At 37.6% G+C, this 25,082-nt stretch overlaps 1 protein-coding gene across 5 annotated transcripts in view; it reads left to right on the top strand.

Moving 5' to 3' along the window:
• Positions 1-25,082, top strand: part of MRPL1 (mitochondrial ribosomal protein L1) — a 168,145-nt gene that overhangs the window by 62,807 nt on the left and 80,256 nt on the right. For all 5 annotated transcript variants that reach the window (XM_023737613.1, XM_023737612.1, XM_023737611.1 and 2 more), the window contains 2 exons: positions 1,478-1,589; positions 22,702-22,957. In XM_023737613.1, coding sequence (XP_023593381.1) covers positions 1,478-1,589; positions 22,702-22,957 — 368 coding nt within the window. The remainder of the gene's footprint in view (positions 1-1,477; positions 1,590-22,701; positions 22,958-25,082) is intronic.

Raw genomic sequence — 25,082 nt, 5'->3', positions numbered from 1 at the left:
AGCTGGGCAGGTTTGGCTGAAGAGGAGCCACTGGGACGGGTTGTTTGTGGCCCTCACCGCAGCCACCAGGACGGTCGGTAGTCAGTGCTGGGCAGGTTCCAATAGGCCGTGCCTGCACAGCCTGTCGGTGTGATGCCAAGTGCACGGTGCAGGTAGGCAGTATGCCGTGGGGAGACATGCTGGTGTAATCTTAATTGGTTGCAGACCTGTAACAAACAGGCCCACTAACTACTCTTTGAATAGCATTGATATAAAACTATATTTTATTGTGATTTAAATTTGTATTTATGTGATTACTAATGTTATGCATCTTGTCATGTATTTATGTATCATTTGTGTTTTCTTTTCAATTAGAAGTCTGTTCATTTCTTTTTTTTTTTAATTGTTGTCATTAAATGAAGTTTACATTTCAAGTTAGTCTCCCATACAAAATTTTATATATACATTGTTATGTGACAAGAAGTATGTTCATTTCTTTTGCTTACTTTTCAGTTGGATATATTTTTATATATCCTGGATATTAATCCTTTGTCAATTATATATGTTGCTAATATATTTTCCTGGTTTGGGGCTTGTCTTTTTGCTGTCTTTAAAGTAGTTTTTGATGAACAGAAATTCTTAACACTACTGTCACTTTTTTGGCTAGTGCTGTGTAGGGTTGCTATGAGTCGGAATCGACTCGACAGCAACGGGTTAGGTTTTTTATTTGGGGCTTGTTTGTGAAATTGTTACCTTCCCCAAAGTCATAAAGATATTTTCCCATATTCTGGAAGCCTTAAGGTTTTACCATTCACATATCAGTTTTTAGTATATCTAAATTGGATATTTTGTGTGTGGCATTGAGTAGGGATGTAGTTATACTTTTTTTCACTGTGTATAATCAGTTGTGTCAGCACCACTTATTGAATTCCTTGCATATTTACTTACAATAACATCTCTGTCATTATTTCAAATATCTATATATGCATGGGTCTGTTGCTGGGCTGTTTATTTTGTTTTATTAGTCTGTCTTATTGTAGCTGTGCCAATAACAAAGTGTCTTAATTAGCATAGCTTTATAACAAATCTTCATCTCTGGTAAGACAAATCTCTTCAATTTGTTTTTATTCTTCAGGAGTGCCTTAGACAACTCTGTGAATGTATGACCTATTCAAAAATATGAATAAATAAAATTTAAATTATTAAAAAAAATTCAGGGGTACATCTGCATATTCTCTAACAGTATAGCTAACATACTTTGTTGAGTCTAAACTAGATTAAGTTAAAAATAAATGAAGATAAAATGGTTTAAATATAGATACATTTACCTGGTCTTACTTTTGAGAAATGCAGTTACTGTTATTACAGTTTCAAAACAATAGTTAAGAATCACATAATACTGAGTGTTGTTGTTTTGGAAAACACTAATTTTTATAATGTAAAAAATTGTGAATATGATTATTTAATGTTGATATTTTACATATTTTTTTCTTTCAAGTCTTGATACATCATCAGAGGCATAGCCTTTCCAAGACGGCTTATCAGGCATCTCTTTCTCCTTGTTCTGTAAACGTTCAGGTGCTCAACAGACATTTTGCTGCTGCTACAAAGTAAGTTTTTTTTTTTCTTTTAGTTACTATTTTATTTGCTGTCATTTAAAATTTTAATGAATAAACATTATGCTTGGCTCCATAAATATATAGAGAGACTTATAATTGTAAAGGTTTACCATTTCTGTTTCTTTGCTCTTTAGTCCTGAAAGAAAGGTAAGACTTATTACAATAATAGTTAATATTTATTGAACACTGACATGCATTAACTGATTTGATCCCCTCAGCAACATTATCAGGAAACTATTGTTATCATCCCTATTTTATAGATAAGACAATTAAGGCACAGATAGTTAAGTAACTTGCCCAAAGTCACAGAGCTAGTACGTGTTGGGACTAGAATTTGAATCCAAGGAGTTTAGCTCCAAAACCTGAGCTTTTTCCAGTATGCTATCACTGCCTCTTTAGAACAGAACTCACTGTTCCAATCAATGAATTTTAATTAAGATATTGTGTGTGTAGCTCTTTTTGCTCTTTAAATTACATTTTTTCCTGTTGAGTACTTTTTGTAGATCGTGTATTGAAAATACATGCCTGTACTGTGATTATATAGTAGAATTTCAGATTTGCAGAATGTATATATTAGAGTATAAACTTGTATTGCTTTATATAAAGTTTGAACATGTAGAAACCTAAAGGAATGGAATTTATTCTCCCAACTCTCATTTCCAAGGGCAAGAATTGATTTCTTACTGAAATAGGAACCTAATCCTTTTCTCCATTTATACTGCCATGACCTTGCTAAATCAAATGGCAGTATGATAGCCTAATAGTATTATTGTTTTGCCCCTTACTAAGGCAAAGGACTGAAAGGCAGATGTTGGGCTAACCTTTCAAGCTCTGGGGCTTAGCACTAATTGTTTTGTTTTAGGTAACACTGATGTTAATGAAGTATAGAAACAGTGAGAGAGATGAGCGTTACATCACCCTTTTTCTGAATATTTTCTTCCTTAATTTCACCATTTTTGAAGCTGAAGAAGTGGCTCAGTGACAGTTATAATAAGGTGCTGACAAGCTGCATAAGTAATGATAGGTAACATTTACAGAATGCTTACTATATTAAGCACACTACATGTATTAGTTCATTTAATCATCGCAATAACTATGAGGTGCAGATACTGTTATAAGCATTTTACAGATGGAGAAATGGAATCCCAGAGAGGTTAAGTAACTTGTCCACAGTCACACAGGTAGAAGTGTTGGAAGGAGGATTTCAGTCCGAAGTGTCTGATTCTAGAACTATGACTCTTCACAGCTTTTAGAGTAATGGAAGCAGTGGCTTTGGAGGGTAGGACTGAAATGAAAATTGAACTCAACCTACAAAATTTTAAATTTGGCTGAATTTCCTAGAATACAATCCTTAGTGTATGGGATACCCAAAATGAAAACTAAAGTGTGGAAAATTTTTGGTGAACTTGTAAACTCTCAGTTGCTAATATATTTTGTTTCTGTGAACTGAATTGAATATTTGACGAATTTACCACAATTATCTCTTATTTAACATACTTTGTTGAACATCTGCCATGTGTCAGATACCGTGCAAGATATTGGTGATATGAAGTTAATAAGACACATATTCCCTTGCCCTTGAGGAGTCTATAATATTCTGACAACCAACATCAATGATTGTTTTTTGTTTTTTAATTATTAATTACAATGAATTCATTAATTTTCTGAAAAGATATTCATGGTAAGCAAGTCAAACAGTAGAAAGAGTGTGTAGTGAAAAGTAGGTCTTTCTCCCACCCTTGTCCTCTAGCCACTCAGTCGTGCTTCCCTAGAGGTGACCACCACTATTAACTAGTTTCTTACGCTAATTTTTCGTTAGATGGTCTATGCATATAACTATATGACTATATTACTTGTTTTTTGCATAAGTGGTAGTGTACTATACACCTTGTTTTACACCTTACATTCTTTTTTAACTTGCCAGTATGTCTTGGAGATTGTTTCATGTGGAGCTACCTAGTCATTTTAACTGTAATATTTCATTGTGTAAATATACCATAATTTATTTAACCATTCCTTTATTGATAGGCATTTATTTATCTTTCTAATCTTTTGCTAATACAAATGATCTTACAGTAAATAATCATGTACATAGATCATGTCAAACATTATGAATATATCTATAGTATAAACTCTTAGAAATAGAATTATTGGATCACAGTATGTGAGCATTTGTAATTTTGATAGATTTAATACCAAATTGCCTTAATAAAGATCATGCCAATTTTTATCCTTACCAGCAAGTATTATTAGAATGCCTATTTTCTCACACAGTCGAATTTTTTTTTGTCTTTGCCAATTTGATAGGTTAAAAAATAGTATTATGTTTTAGATTTTATTATGATTGAGATTGTATGTATGTTTTCATATGTTTAAGAGCCATTTATATTTTCTTTTCTGTGAACTCTTCATGTTGTAGTCTCATTTTTCCTGTTGATTAGTAGCAGCTTTTTATGTATTATAAATTAGCACGTCTGTGATATAACTTCACTTTAATATGTTTTAACTGTTATATTAGAGGAATGGACCAACTCTTATGGGATCTGAAATTGGAAGGTCAGTTAGTTCTATCTGGGGGATAGTAGGGCAAATAGTATTTGAGCTGGGTCTTGAAAGAGAGAGGACTTTGCAGGGGACTTTGCAAGGAGAAAGGTATTTCAGTAGTGAAAAGACATGAAAGTGAATGATCCGAATGTAATATAGTTTGATGTGGCTTGAATATAGGATAAATAGGAATGTGGCAGAAATGTAACTAGAAAGGAGGCTCCTTTTGAGTATGTATAGTACCTGGATTATTTTTGTTATTGAGAAGTTGGAGGAGTACTGGTTATACCAGTTTACATCCCCACTCAGCAGTAAGTCAGAGTGCCCAGTTTTCTATATTCCTAACAACTTTGGATATCATCAATCTTTGTTTGTGTTTCTTCAGTGTAGTTCTAGTTTATATCCTTTGCCTGTTTTCCTATTTAGCTGTTTGTCTGTTTATGCTTTGTGAAAGTATTTGTTAGGAATGTTAATTATTTTGCAAATATTGTATCTTTGAATGTTTTCTTTTGTCCTATAGAAATTTTACATTTTATGTCTTCTTTACATTCTACTCCAGTACAATTTTTAAAAGTTTTCACTCATTTGAAACCCATGGCATAAGAAATATGCATACTTAACACTGTGAAAAATTACAAGATATTTTTCATGTGTGACAATGAGAGTTTTTTAATAGCTTGATGAGAATCATAGTATTCATAATTTTAGTTGTAGTTTTAATTTTTAATGTACTGACTGTTTATAATATACTAAAAAATAGCTTTTTCATGACTAATTTTTTTTGTCAGGATCTGAGACGGTGGAAGGGCATGTGCTTGCTTGTCTCTGGAGTTCTGAATGTCTCCCCCTCCTCCCTTCCCTGTAGGTGCAAACGTACACCCTCTGTTTGCCAGTGGCAGATCCTGATTTCAAAAAGGCCACTGGGTCATCTCTGAATATGGTTTTGTTTCTCTCTTGACAACAGGTTGTTTTTCTTATTATTTTTGTGTGTGTGTATTTGTAATTTTTTTATTGAATGCTGGGCATCTTGTGTAGAATAGTACAGATTGAAGTAAATAGTATTTACTCCAAGAAATGGGCTCTTCGCCCTGGTGGCACAGTGGTTAAGTGCTCAGCTGCTAACTGAAAAGTTGGCAGTTTGAATCCACCAGCCGCTCCATGAGAGAAAGATGTGGCAATCTGCTTCTGTAAAAATTATAGCTTTGAAAACCCTATGTGTCAGCTCTGCTCTGTCCTGTAGGGTTGCTGTGAGTCGGAATTGACTCAACAACAATAGTTTTGGTTCTTTTTTTTTTTTTTGGTTTTCTGCGAGGCCATCAGTAAAGTGTGTTGAGTCACTCTAGTCAGGAATTGAGATAGGTTTTGGTTTTGTTGTTGCTATGTTTACCTCCAGTATGCTAGCAGTTTACCCCAAGGTACTTCAGTAGAAGGGCCTAGAGATCTGCTTCTGAAAAATCAGCCATTGAAATCCCTGTGGAGCACAGTTCTACTCTGACACACACAGGGTAGCTATGGGTTGGTCTACTTGACATCAACTGGTTTGAGTTTTTTTGGTTTTACTTTGTGTTTAGGGTAGGGGCTGGGCTGACGGAGGGTTTTTCTCAGTGTTTCCATTCCATCCTCAATTTTCTGCCTTCCTTGTGCAGCTGTGGCTTTTTGGCGGGGGGGGGGAGTCTCGCTATACTCTTGCTTCTCCCTTAACAGTAGAATGCTGTTATTACTCAGTGCTTAAGGGGCTGTGATGGGTGGCAGGAGGGATTCTCTATCGTACAGGTTCAGCCTTAGTCTTAGGTAGGCCCTGTGTGACTGGAGCTTGGGGATGGAGTTTCCATAGCATTCCTGTCCCTTCTCCCGATGGTATGTATCTGTTGCATGTTTGTGTGGGAGTGTTTCCTGGCTCTTCCCCTATGATACTGGTGTAGGATATAGGGCTCAGGACTGTTTTCTTCTCCTCCTCCAGGGGTAGAGGATGACTTTTGTTTGCTATCTTCTTTCTTACCTCCAGCCACCATGAGTGTTTACCTGTGCCCTGGAGGGTGAAAGGCTTTGCTGCCCTTTTGACTTTTAATTTTTGCTCCATTTGAGAGAAGCGTCTGGGCACAGGCAGGGTTTCCTTGCTTTCCTGCACCCATATGAGGCTCCCTAGTCTCCTGTCATGCTCGCATTCTTTTCTGTACACTTGATGGAGCTCTGGAAAAGAGGCTGGGAATGAGTTTGAGCTCCCTTTGTATCTGAGACTCCCAGAGTATTTATAATGCATGCTAGCCCTAAAATTGTAGCTGATTTTTTTCTTACTGGCTTACCTTCCTATTGTGCTTTGTCTCTGATGACATAGTCCTGGCAGTATGTGTAGGGGCAGGGTGGGGGCCACGGGAGAAGGGAAGTCCCTCCTTGGATTTCAGGTTACTTGGTTGCCCTGCAAGTTCAGCTCTCAAGAAAAGTTGTGACTTTATCTGGCTCTTTATTGTTGTTAATGTACTGTCCAGTTTTTACATCCTAAGCAGAAGCAGAAGCTCTGAATTTAGTTTAAAAGATAAATAAACCAGCATCAGAGATGTTACTGAATTTATCTATGTGATTACACGGAGAAATAAGAGTTGTAGACATTTCCATTCCATTAAGAACGACATGCCCTAGGAGGCAGAGCCAACATAGCAGTCTAGACAGATACACAGTGCTGTCCCTCTGCAGCAAAGACCTGAAAAACTAAGTAAAACAAATACAGAGGTCAATCCTGGAACTCTAAGCATCAAATGAAAAGATGAAGAACTAGATCAAAAACTGAATGGAAGAAGAAACTGATGGAAAACAGAGAACGAGAAGAGATAGAGTGGAGATTCCCTGCCAACTAACGCAGCACAGCATTGCCATTTTGGAACACAGCCAGCAATGACCCTGGACAGGGAATATGGGAAAGCAATGTCACAGCTCCCAACAGGAGACAGAGCACCTGGTAACCAGAGAAAACATGCTTTCCCACCCCTCACCCTTCTAACCTGTATGCCACTCCCCCCCCAACCCCGTTAACTGCTGGCACCCAGGTCTGCCCTGCTCCCACCTGCTGTCTACCCTTTTCTTTCTTTCTCTCTTTTCTCCCCCCCACACCTAGCCCCATATACTGCCTCCCCCTTTTCCTGCTGCACCAGGCCCACTCTATCCCCCCAACCAGCTGCTGAACAGTGGGAAGTCAGCCCATACCACTTCCCATCTGACACCCCTGCCTGTCTGTCGAGGCACTGTGAATACTCCCAACCCTGGACCAACATCAACAGGCAGATAGCACCTGCCCAGTCTGCCCTGAGCCGCCTAACCAAACCACTGTACAGTGAAGCAGGCTCACCCTGCCTGCTGCTGCCCTGCCACCCAGACAAGATGGTGAGAGCTATTGTGTCCACAGACGAGCAAGCAGCAAAGCACACCTGGCCTTCCAGCCCTGACATATGAAAACAAAACAAAAAAGCAGGATGAAACAAATGAACATACAAACCATAAATAAAGAAAATAATACCTTAATGTCTTGTAGACAGCAGACAGTTTCAAAAAAGCAAGACAAGATGGCTTCAGAAAGTGACCAAAATAAAGAATCAGATAAACTTTGGGTAGAAGAAAAGTCAGTGGAACTACCTGATATGGAATTAAAAGCCTAATATTTACTACTTACCAATAGATTAGAAGAGAGATCAAGGAAAACACAGACAAAACCAAGGAAAACGTACCCCAAATCAAGGAAAACATAGACAAAGCAATAGAAGAATTCAGGAAAATAATATAAGAACAAAACATCAAAATAAATAAACAATTAGATATTATACAAAAACAGAAAATAGAAATCCAAGAGATAGACAAATTTCAGAAATGAACAACTCAGTAGAAGATTTTAGGAGCAAATTTGAAACAGTGGAAGACAGAATCAGCAAGATTGAAAACAAATCCATGGATGCTGCTTTGTTTGAGGAAAAATCAGAAAAGAATGAAAAAAGTGCAGAAAACCTAAGAATTATGTGGGAAACAATCAAGAGCAAAAATTTGTGCATGATTTGAGTTCCAGAACAGGGGGAGAAAATGTAAAACTCAGAGAAGATTGCTGAAGATTTGCTGGCAGAAAACTTCCCAAATATCACGGAAGCCAAAAAGCTGACTGTCTTAGTTGTCTCCTGCTGCTATAACAGAAATACCACAAGTGGACGGCTTTAACAAAGAGAAATTTATTCTCCCATAGTCTAGTAGGCTAGAAGTTCAAATTCAGGGCATCAGCTCCAGGAGAAGGCTTCTCTCTTTCAGCTCCGAAGGAATGTCCTTATCATCAATCTTCCCCTGGTCTAGGAGCTTCTCAGGTGCAGGGACCCCAGGTCCAAAGGATGTACTCTTTTTCCGGTGCTGCTTTCTCCATGGTACGAGGTCCCTGTGTCTCTCTGCTTGCTTTTGTCTTCTATATCTCAAAAGAGATTGACTTAAGACACGATATAATCTTGTAGATTGAGTCCTTCCTCATTAACATAACTGCCTCTAATTCTGCCTCATTAACATCATAGAGTTAGGATTTATAACACATAAGAAAATCACATCAGATGACAAAATGGTGTACAATCACACAGTACTGAGAATCATGGCATAGCCAAGTTGACAGATACTTTTGGGGGACACAATTCAGTCCATGACACTGACCATCCAAGAAGCTCAGTGAACTCCATATAGAATATACCCCAAAAGAAAGTTACCAAGACATATCATAATCATACTTGCCAAAACCAGAAACAAAGAATCCTGAGAGCAGTTTTAGAAAAAGGAAAAGTCATTTACAAAGGGAAACAGTAATACTAAGCTCTGATTACTCGGTAGAAACTGTGCAGGCAAGAAGGCAATGGGATGACATATGTACAACCTTGAAGTAAAAAAATACCAACCAAGAATAATACATCTTGCAAAACTCTCTCTCAAATACGATGGCAAAATTAGGAAATTTGCAGATAAGTAGAAATTAAAGAAATTCATAAAAACCAAGTTAAACTTAAAATATTAAAGGGAGTCCTTCGGTTAGAGAACCAACATCAGACAACAACCAAAGTATAGGACACAGGACAGCATCAGCCAGATACCAACTAGGTAAAGAACTCTCCATAATAAAACAATCTCAAAGTATTAAAAGAGGGAAACAGAGCTGTCAATCTGTAAATGACAACACAAAACAGTAAAAGGAATAAACAGTGTAGGTATAGAACTTTCAGATGGAGAGGAGATCATGGCAGTATCAAGTAATAAAAGACTGGCTCAAACTTAGTGAGATAAACGTACCTTTCAAGGTAACCACAAAGTTGACAAACCTACTCATCAAAGTAAAAAGGAAGAAAAACATAAAGACACAGTAAACACAAAATCTAAAATAATGAAAGAAAAAAATCCACAAACAAAAGGAACTCAGCACAAGAAAGTAAGAGGAACAACAACAACAAAAAAAAAACCATCAGCACCACAACAATATGAAAGCAAGAAACTTATTCCTATCAATAATTACACTGAATGTAGGTAGCTTAAATGCATCCATAAAGAGACAAGAGAGTGGCAGAATGGATGAAGAAGCACGGCCCACCAATATGTTGTCTACAAGATACACGACATACACTACCTACCTAAACTAACACAAACTGAGGTAGAAACTCTGAACAGACCCATAACAAGAAAAGAGATTGAAGAGGTAATTGAAAAACCCCTGACAAAAAAAAAAAAACCCTGGCCTGGATGGTTTCACGGAGAATTCTACCAAATATTCAGAGAACAGTTCACACCAGTACTACTGAAACTATTTCAGAGTATAGAAAAGGAAGGTATACTCTGAAATTCATTCTATAAAGCCAACCAGGCAAAGACACCTCAAAATAAGAAAGTTATAGACCAGTATTTCTCATGCATATAGATGTAAAAATTCTCAGCAGAATTCTAGCCAATAGAATTCAGCATCATATCAAAAAAATAATACATCATAACCAAGTGGGATTAATACCAGTTATGCAAGGGTGGTTCAACATTAGAAAATCATTCAACCTAATCCACCACATATATAGAACAAATGAAATGAATCACATGGTCATCTCAATCGACACAAGAAAAGGCATTTAATAAAGTCCAACACCCATTCCTGATAGAAACTCTCAGCAAAATAGGAATCGAAGGGAAATTCCTCAGCCTAATAAAGGGCATCTATACAAAACCAACAGCCAACACCATCCTCAAAGGAGAGAGGCTGAGAGCATTCCCCTTGAGAACAGGAACAAGACAAGGATGCCCTTTATCACCACTCCTATTTAACATTGTGCTGGTGGTCCTAGCTACAGCAATAAGGCAAAAAAAAGAAGTAAAGGGCATCCAAGTTGGAAAGGAAGAAGCAAAACTATCCCTATTCGCAGATGGTATGATCCTATACATAAAGCCAAAAACCAAACCCATTGCTGTCAAGTCAACTCCATCACATAGCAACACTATAGGATAGAGTAGAACTACTCCATAGGGTTTCCAAGGAGCGGCTGGTGGATTTGAATTGCCAGCCGTTTTAGTTTGCAGCCATAGTACACCATGGCTCTTAAACTGCGCCACCAGCACCCCATTCAGCAGATGATATGATCCTATACATAGAGAACCCCAAAGATTCCACAAGAAAACTACTGGAACTAATAGAAAGATTCAGCAGAGTAGGAGGATACAAAGTCAGCATTCAATAATTAGTTGGATTCCCGTATACCAACAAAGAGTACTTTGAAAAGGAAATCAGGAAAACAATACCATTTATAATAGCCCCTAAAAAGATAAAATACTTAGGAATAAATCTAAACAGGGACATAAAAGATCTATACAAAGAAAACTACAAAACATATTGCAAGAAACCAAAAGAGACCTACGTAAATGGAAAAACATACCATGCTCTTGAATAGAAAGACTCAAGATTGTGAAAATGTCAATTCTACCCAAAGCCATCTACAGACATAATGTAATCCCAATCCAAATGCTAACAGCATTCTTCAATGAGATGGAAAAACTAATCACCAGCTTTTAAATGGAAAGGAAAGAGGTGCTGGATAAGCGAAGCATTACTGAAGAAATAGAACAAAATAAGAGACCTCACACTCCCTGATCTCAGAAACTACTGTACAGCCATAGTAGTCAAAACAGTCTGGTACTGGTACAATGACAGACGCATAGACCATTGGAACAGAATTGAGAACCCAGATATAAATCCATCCACCTATGATCAGCTGATCTTTGACAAAGGACCAAAGGCCACTAAATGGGGAAAAGAAACTTTTTAACAAATGGTGCTGGCAAAAATGGATGTTGTTATTGTTGTTAGATGCCGTAGAGTTGGTTCCGACTCATATTTACCCTAAGTACAACAGAACGAAACACTGCTTAGTCCTGTGCCATCTTCACGTTCATTGTTATGCTTGAGTCCATTGTTGCAACCACTGTGTCAGTCCATCTCATTGAAGTTCTTCCTCTTTTTCGCTGACTTTCTACCAAGCATGATGTCCTTCTACAGGAACTGATCCCTCCTGATAACATGTCCAAAGTATGTGAGATGAAGTCTCGCCATCTTTGCTTCTAAGGAGAATTCTGGCTGTACTTCTTCCAAGACAGATTGGTTTGGCAGTCCGTGGTATATTCAGTATTCTTTGCAACACCATAATTCAAAGGCATCGATTCTTCTTTGGTCTTCCTTATTCATTGTCCAGATTTCGCATGCATATGAGGCAATTGAAAACACCATGGCTTGGGTCAGGTGCTCCTTAGTCTTCAAGGTGACATCTTTGCTTTTTTAACACTTTAAAGAGGTCTTTTGCAGCAGATTTGCCTAATGCAGTGCATCCGTTAATTTCTTGACTGCTGCTTCCATGGGTGTGGATTGTGGATCCATGTAAAATGAAATCCTTGACAACTTCATTCTTTTCTCCTTTTATCATGATGTTGCTTATTGGTCCACTTGTGAGGATTTTTGTTTTCTTTATATTTAAGTGTAATCCATACTGAAGGCTGTAGTATTTGATCTTCATCAGTAAGTGCTTCAAGTCCTCTTCACTTTCAGCAAGCAAGGTTATGTCATCTGCATAACACAAGTTGTTAATGAGTCTTCCTCCAATCCTGATGTCCCATACTTCTTCGTATAGTCCAGCTGCTCAAATTATTTGCTCAGCATACAGATTGAGTAAGTATGATGAAAGGATACATCCCTGACACACACCTTTCCTGGCTTTAAACCACACACTAATTTTCTTGTTGTTTTCGAATGACTGCCTCTTGGTCTTACTACAGGTTCCTCATGAGCACAATTAAGTGTTCCAGGATTCCCATTCTTTGCGATGTTTCCCATAATTTGTTATGATCCACGCAGTTGAATGCTTTTGCATAGTCAGTAAAACACAGGTAAACATCTTTCTGGTTTTCTCTGCTTTCAGCCAAGATCTATTTGACATCAGCAATGATATGCCTCGTTCTGTGTCCTCTTCTGAATCTGGCTTGAATTTCTGGCAGTTCCCTGCGGATGTACTGCTGCAGCTGTTTTTGAGTGAATCTTCAGCAGAATTTTACTTGGATGTGATATTAATGATATTGTCCAATAATTTCTGCATTCTGTTGGATCACCCTTCTTTGGAATAGGCATAAATATGAATCTCTTCCAGTTGATTGGCCAGGTAGCTGTCTTCCAAATTTCTTGGCATAGACGAGTGAACACTTCCAGTGCTGCATCCATTTGTTGAAACATCTCCATTGTCAATACCTGCAGACTTGTTTTTCACCAGTGTCTTCAGTGCAGCTTGGACTTCTTCTTCAGTACCATCTGTTCCTGATCACATGCTACCTCCTGAAATGGTTGAATGTCGACAAATTCTTTTTGGTATAGTAACTCTGTATTCCTTCCATTTTCTTTTGATGCTCTCTTCATCGTTTAATGTTTTCCCCATAGAACCCTTCAGCATTACAACTTAAGGTTTGAATTATTTTTTTTTTTTCCCCAGTTCTTTCAGATTGAGAAATACCAACCAAGCAAGTTCTCCCCTTTTGGTTTTCTGTCTCCAGGTCTTTGCACATGTCATTACAATACTTTGTCTTCTCGAGCCACCCTTTGAAATCTGTTGTTCAGCTCTTTTACTTCATCATATCTTCCTTTTCCTTTAGCTATCTACATTCAAGAGCAAGTTTCAGAGTCTCTTCCGACATCCATTTTGGTCTTCTTTCTTTCTTGTCTTTTTAATGACCTCTTGCTTTCTTCATGTATGATGTCCTTGATGTCATTCTACAATTTGTCTGGTCTTTGGTCATTAGTGTTCAGTGTGTCAGATTTATTCTTGAGATGGTCTCTAAATTCAGGTGGGATATACTCAAGGTCGTACTTTTGCTCTGGTGAACTAGTTCTAATTTTCTTCAGCTTCAGTTTGAACTTGCATATGAGCAATTGATGGTCTGTTCTGCACTGGGCCCCTGGCCTTGTTTTAACTGACTATAATTGAGCTTTTCCATCATCTCTCTCCAAAGATGTAGTCGATTTGATTCCTGTGTATTACATCTGGCGAGGTCCATGTGTATAGTCGCCATTTACGTTGGTGGAAAAAGGTATTTGCAATGAAGAAGTCATTGGTCTTGCAAAATTCTATCATGTAATCTCCAGCATCGTTTCTGTGGCCATATTTTCCAACTACGAGTCCTTCTTCTTTGTTTCCAACTTTCGCATTCCAATTACCAGTAATTATCAATGCATCCTGATTGCACGTTTGATCAATTTCAGACTGCAGAAGTTGGTAAAAATCTTCAATTTCTCCATTTTTGGCTTTCGTAGTTGATGTGTAAATTTGAATACTAGTCATATTGACTAGTCTTCTTTGTAGGCATATGGATATTATCCTATCACTGACAGCACTGGATTTCAGGATGGATCTTAAAATGTTCCTTTTGACGATGAATGCAATGCCATTCCTCTTTATAAGTTGTCATTCTCGGCATAGTAAATAATACGATTGTCTAATTCAAAATGGCCACTACCAGTCCATTTCAGCTCACTAATGCCTAGGATATCGATGTTTATGCATTCCATTTCATTTTTGACCATTTCCAATTTTCCTAGATTCATACTTCATACATTCCACGTTCTGATTATTAAGGGATGTTTGCAGCTGTTTCTTCTCATTTTGAGTCATGGTATGTCAGCAAATGAAGTTCCATGTGATGGATGTTCATCTGTTAAAAAAAGAAACAGAACTCTACCTTACACCATACACAGAAACTAACTCAAAATAAATCATAGACCTAAATATAAAATCTAAAGTGATAAAAATTACGGAAGAAAAAAATAGGGCCATTGCTAGGGGCCCTTATACACGGGATAAATATAATACAAACCACAACTAACAGTGCACAAACACCAGAAGATAAACTAGATAACTGAGAACTCCTAAAATAAATTAAACACGCTTGTCAAAAGACTTCACCAAAAGAATAAAAAGAGAACCTACAGACTGGGAAAAATTTTTGGCTATGACTTATCTGACAAGGGGTCTGATCTCTAAAATCTATGGAATACTTCAACTCCTCAAGAAAAAGACAAATAATCCAATTAAAAATGTGCACAGAATATGAACAGACATGTCACCAAGGAAGACATTCAGGCTGCTAACAGACATATGAGGAAGTGCTTGCAATCATTAGCCATTAGAGAAACAGAAATCAAAACTACAATGAGATACCATCTCACCCTGACATTACTGACACTAATCAAAAGAAAAAGAAAAAAAAAAAAAAAACCTAGCCAGAAAATAACAAATATTAGAGAGGCTGTGGGGAGATTGGAGCACTTATGTACAGCTAGTAGGAATGAAAAATAGTACAATCACTATGGAAAAAGAGATGGTGCCTCCTTAAAAAGCTTGCAATAGAAATACCATAGGATCTAGCAATCCTACTCCTAGTACTATATTTTAGAGAAATAAGAGACATCGCTTAAATAGACATATGCACACCCATGTTCATTGTGGCATTATTCACAATAGCAAAAAGATGGAAACAACCTAAGTGCCCGTGAACAGATGAATGGATAAACAAACTATGGTACATACACACAATGGAATACTGCGCAACAAGAAAAATGATGAATTTGTAAAACATCTCACAAAATGGATGAATCTGGAGGCATTATGCTGAGTGAAATAAGTCAATCACTGGGTTTTTATAATGAGACCACCATTATAAAAACCCCAGGAAAGGTTTACACACAGAAAAAAACAATCTTTGATGGTTATGGGGAGGGGTGGCCTGGGGAGAGGAAATCAGTGGATAGTAGACAAGTGTTAACTTTGGTGAAGGGAAAGACAACACACAATATAGGGGAAGTCAGCACAGCTTGACCAAGGTAAACTCATAGAAGCTTCTGAGACACATCCAAACACCTTGAGGAACTGAGTTATTGAGGCTGAGGGCTGGGGACCATAGCCTCAGAGGAAATCTAGGTCAGTTGGCATAAAATAAGTTCATAGAGAAAATGTTCTACATCCTACTTGGGTGAGTAGCGTCTGGGGTCTTAAAAGCTTGCGATCAGCCATGTAAGATATACTATTGGTCCCATCCCATCCAGAGCAAGGGAGAATGAAGAAAACCAAAGACACAAGGAAAGTATTAGTCCAGATGGACCACAGAAATCACAGCCTCCACCATCCTGAGCCCAGAAGAACTATATGGTGTCCAGTGACCACCACTGACTGCTCTGACAGGAATCACAATAAAGGATCTCAGAATGGAAGAAAAATGTAGAAAAGAATTCAAATCCACGAAAAAAGACCAGATTTACTGGTCTGACAGAGACTGGAGGAACCCCCAGACTGCAGCCCCCAGACACCCTGCTGACTCAGAATTGAAGCCAGTTCCGAAGCCCATTTTTCAGCCAAAAGATTAGACAAGCCTATAAAACAAACAATACCTGTGAGGAACATGCTTCTTAGTTCAATCAAGTATAGGAGACCAAGTGGGCAACCAAAAACAAAGATGAGAAGGCAGGAAGGGACAGAAGAACTGGAAGAATGGACACTGGGAACCTGGAGTGCAAAGGGAAAGGTAGAGAGTGTTGGCACATTGTGAGGAGGGCAACCAATGTTCGAAACAGTGTGTGTATAAAATTTTGAATGAGAAGTTAATTTGTGCTGTAAACTTCCACCTAAAGCACAATAGAATAAAATAAAGAATTATGACTTCAGGAGGGTCACGTGAGACGTGACATTTAAAAAATTTACTCGCCCTAGGCATTTTCTGTTTAGTTCAGTTTAGTTTCAGAGTTGGTATCCTCCCCTTCCCACCTCCCACAAATTCCTTAATGTAAAATGTTCTTCATCTCTGGAAGGACTTTGATGGGTCTGTCTGGGGTCACAGATGCTCAAAGGTTTTTGTTTTGTTATTTTAAATCATGTTTTATTTTTGTTTTCTGTGATACTGAAATGTTTTGAAATGAGCTTTATTATAGCACTGAATTGTTCTTATTTTGTTCTGTTTGGTATGACCATGGGATTATTTTTCCTTTTTAAATTGTGGAATTAGGAGGCAGATGAGATAGGGAGAAACTTACCGTGTGAGAATAGTCTCTTATTTCTCATGTGTGTATAATTATTACTGTAGTTTAGTGACCCAGGTAACTGCAGCTAAATTGTTTACTTTGGCTCAGAATGCCAGTTGTTTCTCCCCACCTTCCCAAAAACCCTTCCTTCTTTTTTTTAATTGTACTTTAGATGAAGGTTTACAGAACAAATAGTTTTCTTATTAAACAGTACACATATTGTTTTCTGACATTCGTTAACAACCCCACGACATGTCAATACTCTCCCTTCTTGACCTTAGGTTCCCTATTACCAGCTTTCTTGCCCCCTCCTGCCTTCTAGTCTTTGTCCTGGGCTGTTGTGCCCCATTAGTCTTGTTTTGTTTTGTGGGCCTGTCTAATCTTTGGCTGAAGGGTGAACCTCAGAAGTGACTTCATTACTAAGCTAAAAGGGTGTCTGGGGGCCATATTCTTGGGGTTTCTCCAGTCTCTGTCAGGCCAGTATTTCCGATCTTTTCCAAAAACCTTTCTGTTGTTGTTATTAGGTGCCGTCGAGTCGGTTCAGACTCATAGTGACCCTGTGTACAACAGAACAAAACACTGCCCAGCCCTGCGCCATCGTCATAATCGTTGTTCTGCTTGAGCCCGTTGTTGCAACCACTGTGGGATTCCATCTCATTGAGGGTCTTCCTCTTTTTCGCTGACCCTGTGTTTTACCAAGCATGATGTCCTTCTCCAGGGACTGATCCCTCATGATAACATGTCCATTGGATTAGCGCCCAACATGATCACATCTGTGACTTCATCTTAACTTGATTATATCTGTAAAGACCCTTTTTCCAAATAAGGTCACATTCACAGCTTAAAAAAAAAACCTAACCAAACCTGTTGCCATTGCCATGAGTCGATTCCGACTCATAGCTACCCTATAGGACAGAGTAGAACTGCCCCATAGGGTTTCCAGGGAGCGCCTGGTGGATTCGAACTGCTGACCTTTTTGTTAGCAGCTGAACTGTTAACCACTACGCCACCAGTGTGGGAGGGAGTGTGTTCCAATGTAGGTTTTTTATTTTTTATTTTTTTAAGAATGTGTTTTTCTGAGGTTGATCTGTGTTTTGGTGATGATATACTTCTTTTTTTTTTTTTTTTAACTTAAGCAGTCCATTTGAAACTTAAAAAAATTTTTCACTGAGAAAGCTGATAATAGGGAACCCAAGTCTGAGAAGGGGAGACTGTTGACATGTTGTGGGGTTGACAACCAATGTCACAAAATGATATGTATACTAATTGTTTAGTGAGAAGCTAGTTCTGTAAACCTTCATCTAAAGTACAATTTAAAAAATTGTTTTTTTTTTTCACTGAGCCACCTCAAATATTTTCTGAAATGAGGTCCAAAGTCTAAATACATTTTTATATACCCAAGTCAATCTCTTTATCCATCAGACTTTTAAATTGTGTTTTGAAAATACTTATTAATTTAAGAAAATCTTATTTCAGCCCCTGGGAATTTCATAATAATTGCAAATTAAATAGATGGGTTCTTATGTGATTGAAAATTTAGTGATGAAATCAACATAAAATAAACCTGGAGGCTATAGCTAGAACATTTGTTCACTTTATTTGTTTTAGATAAGAGTTTATCCTAAAGCAGGCTGTCTAGGCTCCATCTTCTATTAACCTCACTGCTCTTTTACCACATATAAAATTACAGTGTAGTTTCTCAAGTTTTGAAGATTTCAGAATTTTGTGGAGCACTTCCAAGGTATCTGTTGAGATGTGTGGCATCCATCCACTTGGGCACCTGCTCAGACTTGCTGTGGCCCATCTGGAAGGACACCTGCATCCCATTAAAAATGAACATTGTCATTATCTGCTGTTCTGTGGAATTGCTCATTAGCTGGGAGGATACTATCATTACTGGTGGTAATAAGCATTTATTGAGTCCTAAAAGTGAGAATGGAATTGAATATTGGATTGATTTTAGAGGTCCTTTTTTAAAAAAACTTTCTTTTTTTTTTTTTTTTTTTACTGTCATCCGTTTCTTTCACAGAAATTTTATAGGATCCTATATTAGTTTTCTATTACTACCATAACAAACTACCACAAACTTTGTGGCTTAAAACAATTCAAATTTATTATGTAACAGTTCTATAGGTCAGAAGTCTGACATGGGTTTGACTGAGCTAAAATCAAGGTGTTGGCTGGGCTTCATTATGTTTTGGAGCCTCTAAGTGAGAATCTGTTTCCTAGCTATTCCCAGCTTTAAGGGATCACCCGCATTCCTTGCTTGGCTCATGGTCTCCTACTTTCTTTTCATCTTCAGAGCTGGCAATGGCAAGTTGAGTCCCTTTCACAATTGAATTTCCCCTGCCTCTTCTGCCGTCCGTCATCCCATCTCTGTCAGACACAGCTGCAGTTCTCTGCTTTTAATGGCTCAAGTGATTATATTGGTCCTCCTCAATAATCCAGTGTAATCTCCTCTCTCAGGGTCTTTAACCTTAATCACATCTGCAAAATCCTTTTTGCCAGGTAAGGTAAAATATTCACAGATTCTAGAGATTAGGATATGGACATCTTTGGGGTGGAAGGCCCTTATTCTGTTTACCACAGAACCGAAACATCTTTCCAGAATGCTATTTTACTAATTTAAAAATTTTATTGTTGTAAGATCCTAGGTATGATTTGAATTAATGCTGAGAAAATAAAGCACCACTAGTTCTGACTTTTCTTCTAAGCTTCAAACTCTTATCTGCAATACCTGTTGTACATATTTTCGTAGATATTTTGTAAGCACCTTGTTAGTTTTTGCTATGTAACAAACTATTCCACGCCAATTATCATTAACCACACATCTATAGATCACCTGCTAGGCTGGGTTTGGGTGGGTGTCTCTGGTGACCTTGGCTGGACTTACACATCTGCATCTGTGAGTCTGCAGGTCAGCTGAGAATTGTCTAATCTAGCCTGGGGCTCTGTGGCTCCTTCCACATGTCTCTCATCCCCGTGCCTTTGGCCTAGCCCAGGCATGTCCTTCTTATGAAAATGACAGAAATGCAAACATGTAAGTGGAAACATGAAGCCTTTTATGGCCTAGGCACAAAACTGGAATACTGTTGCTTTTGCTTTATTCTGTCACATGACCAAATTAAGGGGCTGGAAAATGTACTCCATCCCTTTAGTGGGAGGAGCTGCAAAGTCACCTAGCAAATGGACTTGAATGGAGAGAAGGTAAAGAATTGAGGTCAGTGATGCACTCGGACACATGTTCAAACTCTCCCCCAAACTGAACTCATCTCTGTGACTACCTCCCTCACCAGAAACCTGTTTTGCTTTCTTTATTTTTAGTCTTAGTTAATGATACTACTCTATGCCTAGTCTACTAACCTAGAAACCTAAAAAAGTCTTCCAGGGTCTTCTCTTTCCCCTCTCCCTATCTTCAGTATTTACTTTGACTCTGACATACTTGGGGTCACCATGAGTCAAGAGTCGACTCTACGACTCTACGGCAACTGGTTACTGGTTAATCTCTAATCTGTCATCTCTTCTCCTGCCTTATTATCATCACTGTTGAGATTCAGACTCTCATATCTCTTTGGGAAGAAAGGGAGGTGGTTGTCTCTTAGTTGACCTAAACTTTGCTTCCTTCAGATCCATCCCTTACATTGCAGCCAAAATATTCTACTTGAAATACAGATGTCACTCCCGTTCAGTGGCTTCTCATTGCCCCTAGAGGAGGCCCTCTGTGATTTAGATTCTCCAGACTCATCTTCCACCATTTCCTGCCTTCTATTTTGCCAGGAGTGAGCAAGCTATGGCCCATTTTTGTAGGGTTCACGAGCTAAGAATGGTGTTTACATTTTTAAATGGTTGAAAAAAATAAAAAGAATATTTTTTTGCACATGAAAGTTACAAAATTTAAATTTCAGTATTCATAAATAAAGTTTTATTGGAACACAGCTACACGTATTCATTTAAATATTGCACTGTTGCTGTTTTTAGAGTTGAGTAGTTGTGGCAGAGACAAACCCTGAAATATTTACTCTCTGGTCCTTAACAGAAAAAGTTTGCCAACCCCTGCCCTAGTCATCCAGAGCTTATAACAGCTCCCCTTATATACCATTTTATTTCATGCTTTAATCTTTTATCATGTTTTTTTTTTTTTTTTGCCTGGATTGCTTTTTTTTTTTAATAACAGCTTTTTTGAGATACAGTTCATGCATTTTAAGTGTACAACTCAATGGTTTTTAGTATATTCACAGAGTCATGCAACCATCACCACTATCAATTTTAGAACATTTCATAACCCTCCAAAAAAACCCTCTCTATTCACTCCCCCCACCCCCACCCCCACCCCACCCCGTCTCCACCAGCCCTAGGCATCCACTACTCTGTTTTTGGTCTCTATACATTTGTCTATTCGGATATTTCATATAAATGGAATCATGCAATATGTGGTCTCTCTATGACTGGCTTCTTAGCATAAAGTTTTCAGTTCGTCCATGCTATAGCATGTATCTCTACTTCATTCCTTATCATGGCCAAATAATATTCCATTGTATAGAAATACCACAGTTTGTGTCTATTTATCATTTGATGGACATTTGGGTAGTTTTGGCTATTATGAATAATGCTGCTATGAACATTCATGTACAAGTTTTTGTATAGACTTATGTTTTCATTTCTTTTGTGTATATACCTAGGCTAATTCTTCTTTACGCTTCAAGAATTGACTTTGGGGTCATCTCTTCCAGGAAACTTTTCCTAATCTGGTAGGATGGGTTAAGTGTTTTTTCCCTAAGCCTCTGCTAACATCTGCATAGTGCTTACCACATTATATTGAAATTATCTCTGCATGTCTATTTCCTCCACTGCTCTGTAAGTTTCTGGAGAGTAGGGTTTATGTCTCATTTAACTTTGTATCAACTGCAAATAACACAAATGTTGATTTTATATTTGTTGAACTAGAAAACTTGTACAGCAACCTGTGCTTTTGAATTAAAATTTATCTTTTGTTAATTTCTTGTCTCTTTCATATATTTGCTTTTTTTTATTTTAAGTCTTTTCGAATACATATTGAGATAACTGATCTTGATTTTTATCCTTTTTAAAATTTTATTGTGGTAAAATATATGTAACAAATTTGCCATTTTCACCAGTTTAAAGTGTACAATTCAGTGACGTTAATTACATTTACAATGTTGTATAACCATCACCTCTCTGTTTTTCCAAAACTTTTTTATCACCCCACACAGAAATTCAGTACCCATTAAGCAATAACTCCCCATTCTTTCTTCCTTCCAGCCCCTGGTAACCACTAATCTACTTTTGCTTATGCATTTGCATATTCTAGATACTTCATGTAAGTGGGATCCTATAATATTTGTTCTTTTGTGTCTGACTTATTTTATTTAGCATAATGTTTGCAAGGTTCAGCCATGTATCAGAATGTCATTTCTCTTTATGTCCTAATAATATTCATACATATTGTATGTATGTACCACATCTTGTGTATTGATTCATCTGTTGATGGACACTTGGGTTGTTTCCATCTATTGGCTATTGTGAATAATGTGGCAGTGAACATTGGTATACAATTATTTTTTTAAGTCCTTTCAATTTTTTGGGTCTATTTCTAGAAGTGAGATTTCTGGGTCATATGGTAAATCTATGTTTAACTTTTTGAAGAACCACCAAACTGTTTTCCACAGCAACTGCATAATTTTACAATCCTACCAGCAATGGAGGAGGACTCGTTTCTCCACATTCTCACCAATACTTGTTATTTTCAGTTTTTTTGATAATAGCTATCCTGGCGGTATGAAGTGGTATCTCATTGTAGTTTTCATTTGCATTTCCCTAGTGACTAATGATGTTGAGCATCTTTTCAGGTGCTTATTGGCCATTTCTATATCTTCTTTGGGAAATGTATGTTCAAGTTCTTTACCCATTTTTTAATTGGGATATTTTTCTTTTTGTTGTTGAGTTTTTGTTTTTGTTTTTAAGGCCTGCAAAGAAAAAAAAAGGCCCCAAGGAAAAAGCATCAGATGAAAAAAAAAATGAGATAGAAAAAATAAAGTCATACCCCTGTATGGAAGGCGAACCTGAAGATGATGTCTATTTAAAACGCTTATACCCAAGGCAGATATACGAGGTGGAGAAGGCTGTTCACCTTCTTAAGAAATACCAAATTCTAGACTTCACTTATCCAAAGCAAGGTGTTTATCTTGATTTGACACTGGATATGTCACTGCAGAAGAAGGTATGTAGACTCAAATAAATTTATATGTGAGCAATGGCTGTAGAGTTCATGTTTCTTAATTTTTTAAATTTCTTTCCTTCCTTGATGATTATTAGAATATCTCATTCCCTTTCTATACTGAATGTTATGAAAATTTTTTTTATTAAATTTTCCAAATATGAAATATAATGTTGAATATTTGCTCTGGAGAGTTGATGAACACATATCTCCTTTCTCCCAAAGAAACACTGGTATAAATTTCAACACAAGTAGTGTTGAAATTAATTGAAGTATTACTGTAACTTTGGAAAGTTCCTTAAGCTGCCTGAGTGTCATGTCCCTCTTCTAAGTGAGGGCCTTGGATTAGCTCGGTGGCTTTTAGATGTGTTTTTTGGAGTCCTGGGATGAGACTCTGTTTGGATGGGTGAGATTCCAAGCCTGTCACTCTTGCTTCAACCAGACCCTCTCTGTTTTGTCTGTTTATATATATGAGTTCCATGTAAGAGTTTTCCTCTAAAAGTAGGAATAAACACTAGATTAGCTTTGAGATCTATTACAGTCCTAAATTTGTAAGGTTCTCAATTTAAGAAATCCAATTTTTTTAGAAATATTTTAATTTTTATTCTGAGGATGTCTTTTTTTTTTTCAAACTAAATGGTGTAAGTTTTTGAGTACAATTTAACAACCTTAGTAACACCAACCATAATAGAGCACCTAGGAGGAGGCAGTGCAGTATAACGCTTAAGAGCATGGGCTTTGTAGTCAATTACTCAGGCTTGAGTCTTGTCTTCACCACTTAACTTGGTCTGTGACTTTAGGCTTCAAAGCTCAGTTTCCTCTGTTGTTGGTTGCCATCGAGTCAGTTCCCACCCAGCAACCCTATACAGAGTAGAACTGCCCCTCTAGGGTTTCCTAGGCTGTAATCTTTACAGAAGGAAGCCTGGTGGTGCAGTGGTGAAGTGCTTGGCTGGTAACTGAAACGTTGGCGGTTCAAATCCACCAGTCGCTTCGAGGGAAAAAAGACCTGGCCATCTGCTCCTGTAAAGATTTTAGCTTAGGAAACCCTATGGGGCAGTTCTGCTTTGTCCTGTAGGGTACCTATGAGTCAGAATCAACTCGAGGGCACACAATAACAACAATCTTGACGGAAGCAGTTTGCCAGGTCTTTTCCCTCTCTGAGTGGCTGCTGAGTTTGAACCACTGACCTTTCGTTAGCAGCCAGGCACTTAATCATTGCACCATCAGGACTCCTGTCTCATCTCTAAAGGGAGATAATATGCTTAGTTCATATGGTTGTATGGAGGATTAAATGAGATATAGAGGACTTAATAAATGCTGAATAACAACAACCAACATTTGTTGAAACCTTTCTATGTACCCGCCACAATGCTAAATGTTTTACATGTGTTTCCTCATTTAATCCTATAACCTCAGAAGTTGAGACATAAAAAGTAAAGTAATTTGCTAAAGGTCACACAGTAGTGGGCAGAGTTAGCATTTGAACCAAGATCTGTCTCATTTCTTAGTTCTTGTCTACTAGAAAGAGTTTCTACCAGCCATGTTACAATATTTATTTTATAACGTAGTATCACTGTTAATTCTTTTATTTTCAGAATTTGTAGTTCATTAATGTAGTTCATAGCAAAATCTTGTAGGATGACAAGCTTCATTTCATAAGTGGAATCCACTTGTAAACTAATAACATTGTTAGATATTGTTGCCTTCCTAAGGTGTTTTTCCTTCTTCATAAGGTACCTATACAACAAGCCAGGATTCCCCAGGGGGATGCTGTTCTTGTGATTGCTTGCCGTTGAAAAATTCCCTGAAGCCAGTTGTGACATGTTAATGCCAAAGGAATGCCAGTCAATAAAACTCAGTTGCATGACTGATATAAAATGTGCTTAAGAATTTGTGCCTTCTTGTCTGAAAAGAAATCCTTAGGAGTTCTCTACTCAAAATAAAGTTTTTCTAAAAATGTAATGTTTCAATCAGTTTTAATTAGGGGAAGATCCCCTTTTATTTTTCTTCCAGACCTTAAGGCTTCACTAAAACTATGGGTCTAGAACTTGTTTTTTACATAAAGTCTCTCTAAGAGATCTGAGCCTCAGGCCTGGACAGGTCCTTGGCCAGATGACTGAGCGGATTA

Source organism: Trichechus manatus, unplaced genomic scaffold, assembly GCF_000243295.1.
Source record: "Trichechus manatus latirostris isolate Lorelei unplaced genomic scaffold, TriManLat1.0 scaffold00105, whole genome shotgun sequence".
Classification (NCBI taxonomy): domain Eukaryota; kingdom Metazoa; phylum Chordata; class Mammalia; order Sirenia; family Trichechidae; genus Trichechus; species Trichechus manatus.
Note: the sequence above shows the minus strand (reverse complement) of the source record. Positions and strands in the feature narration are given on the sequence as shown.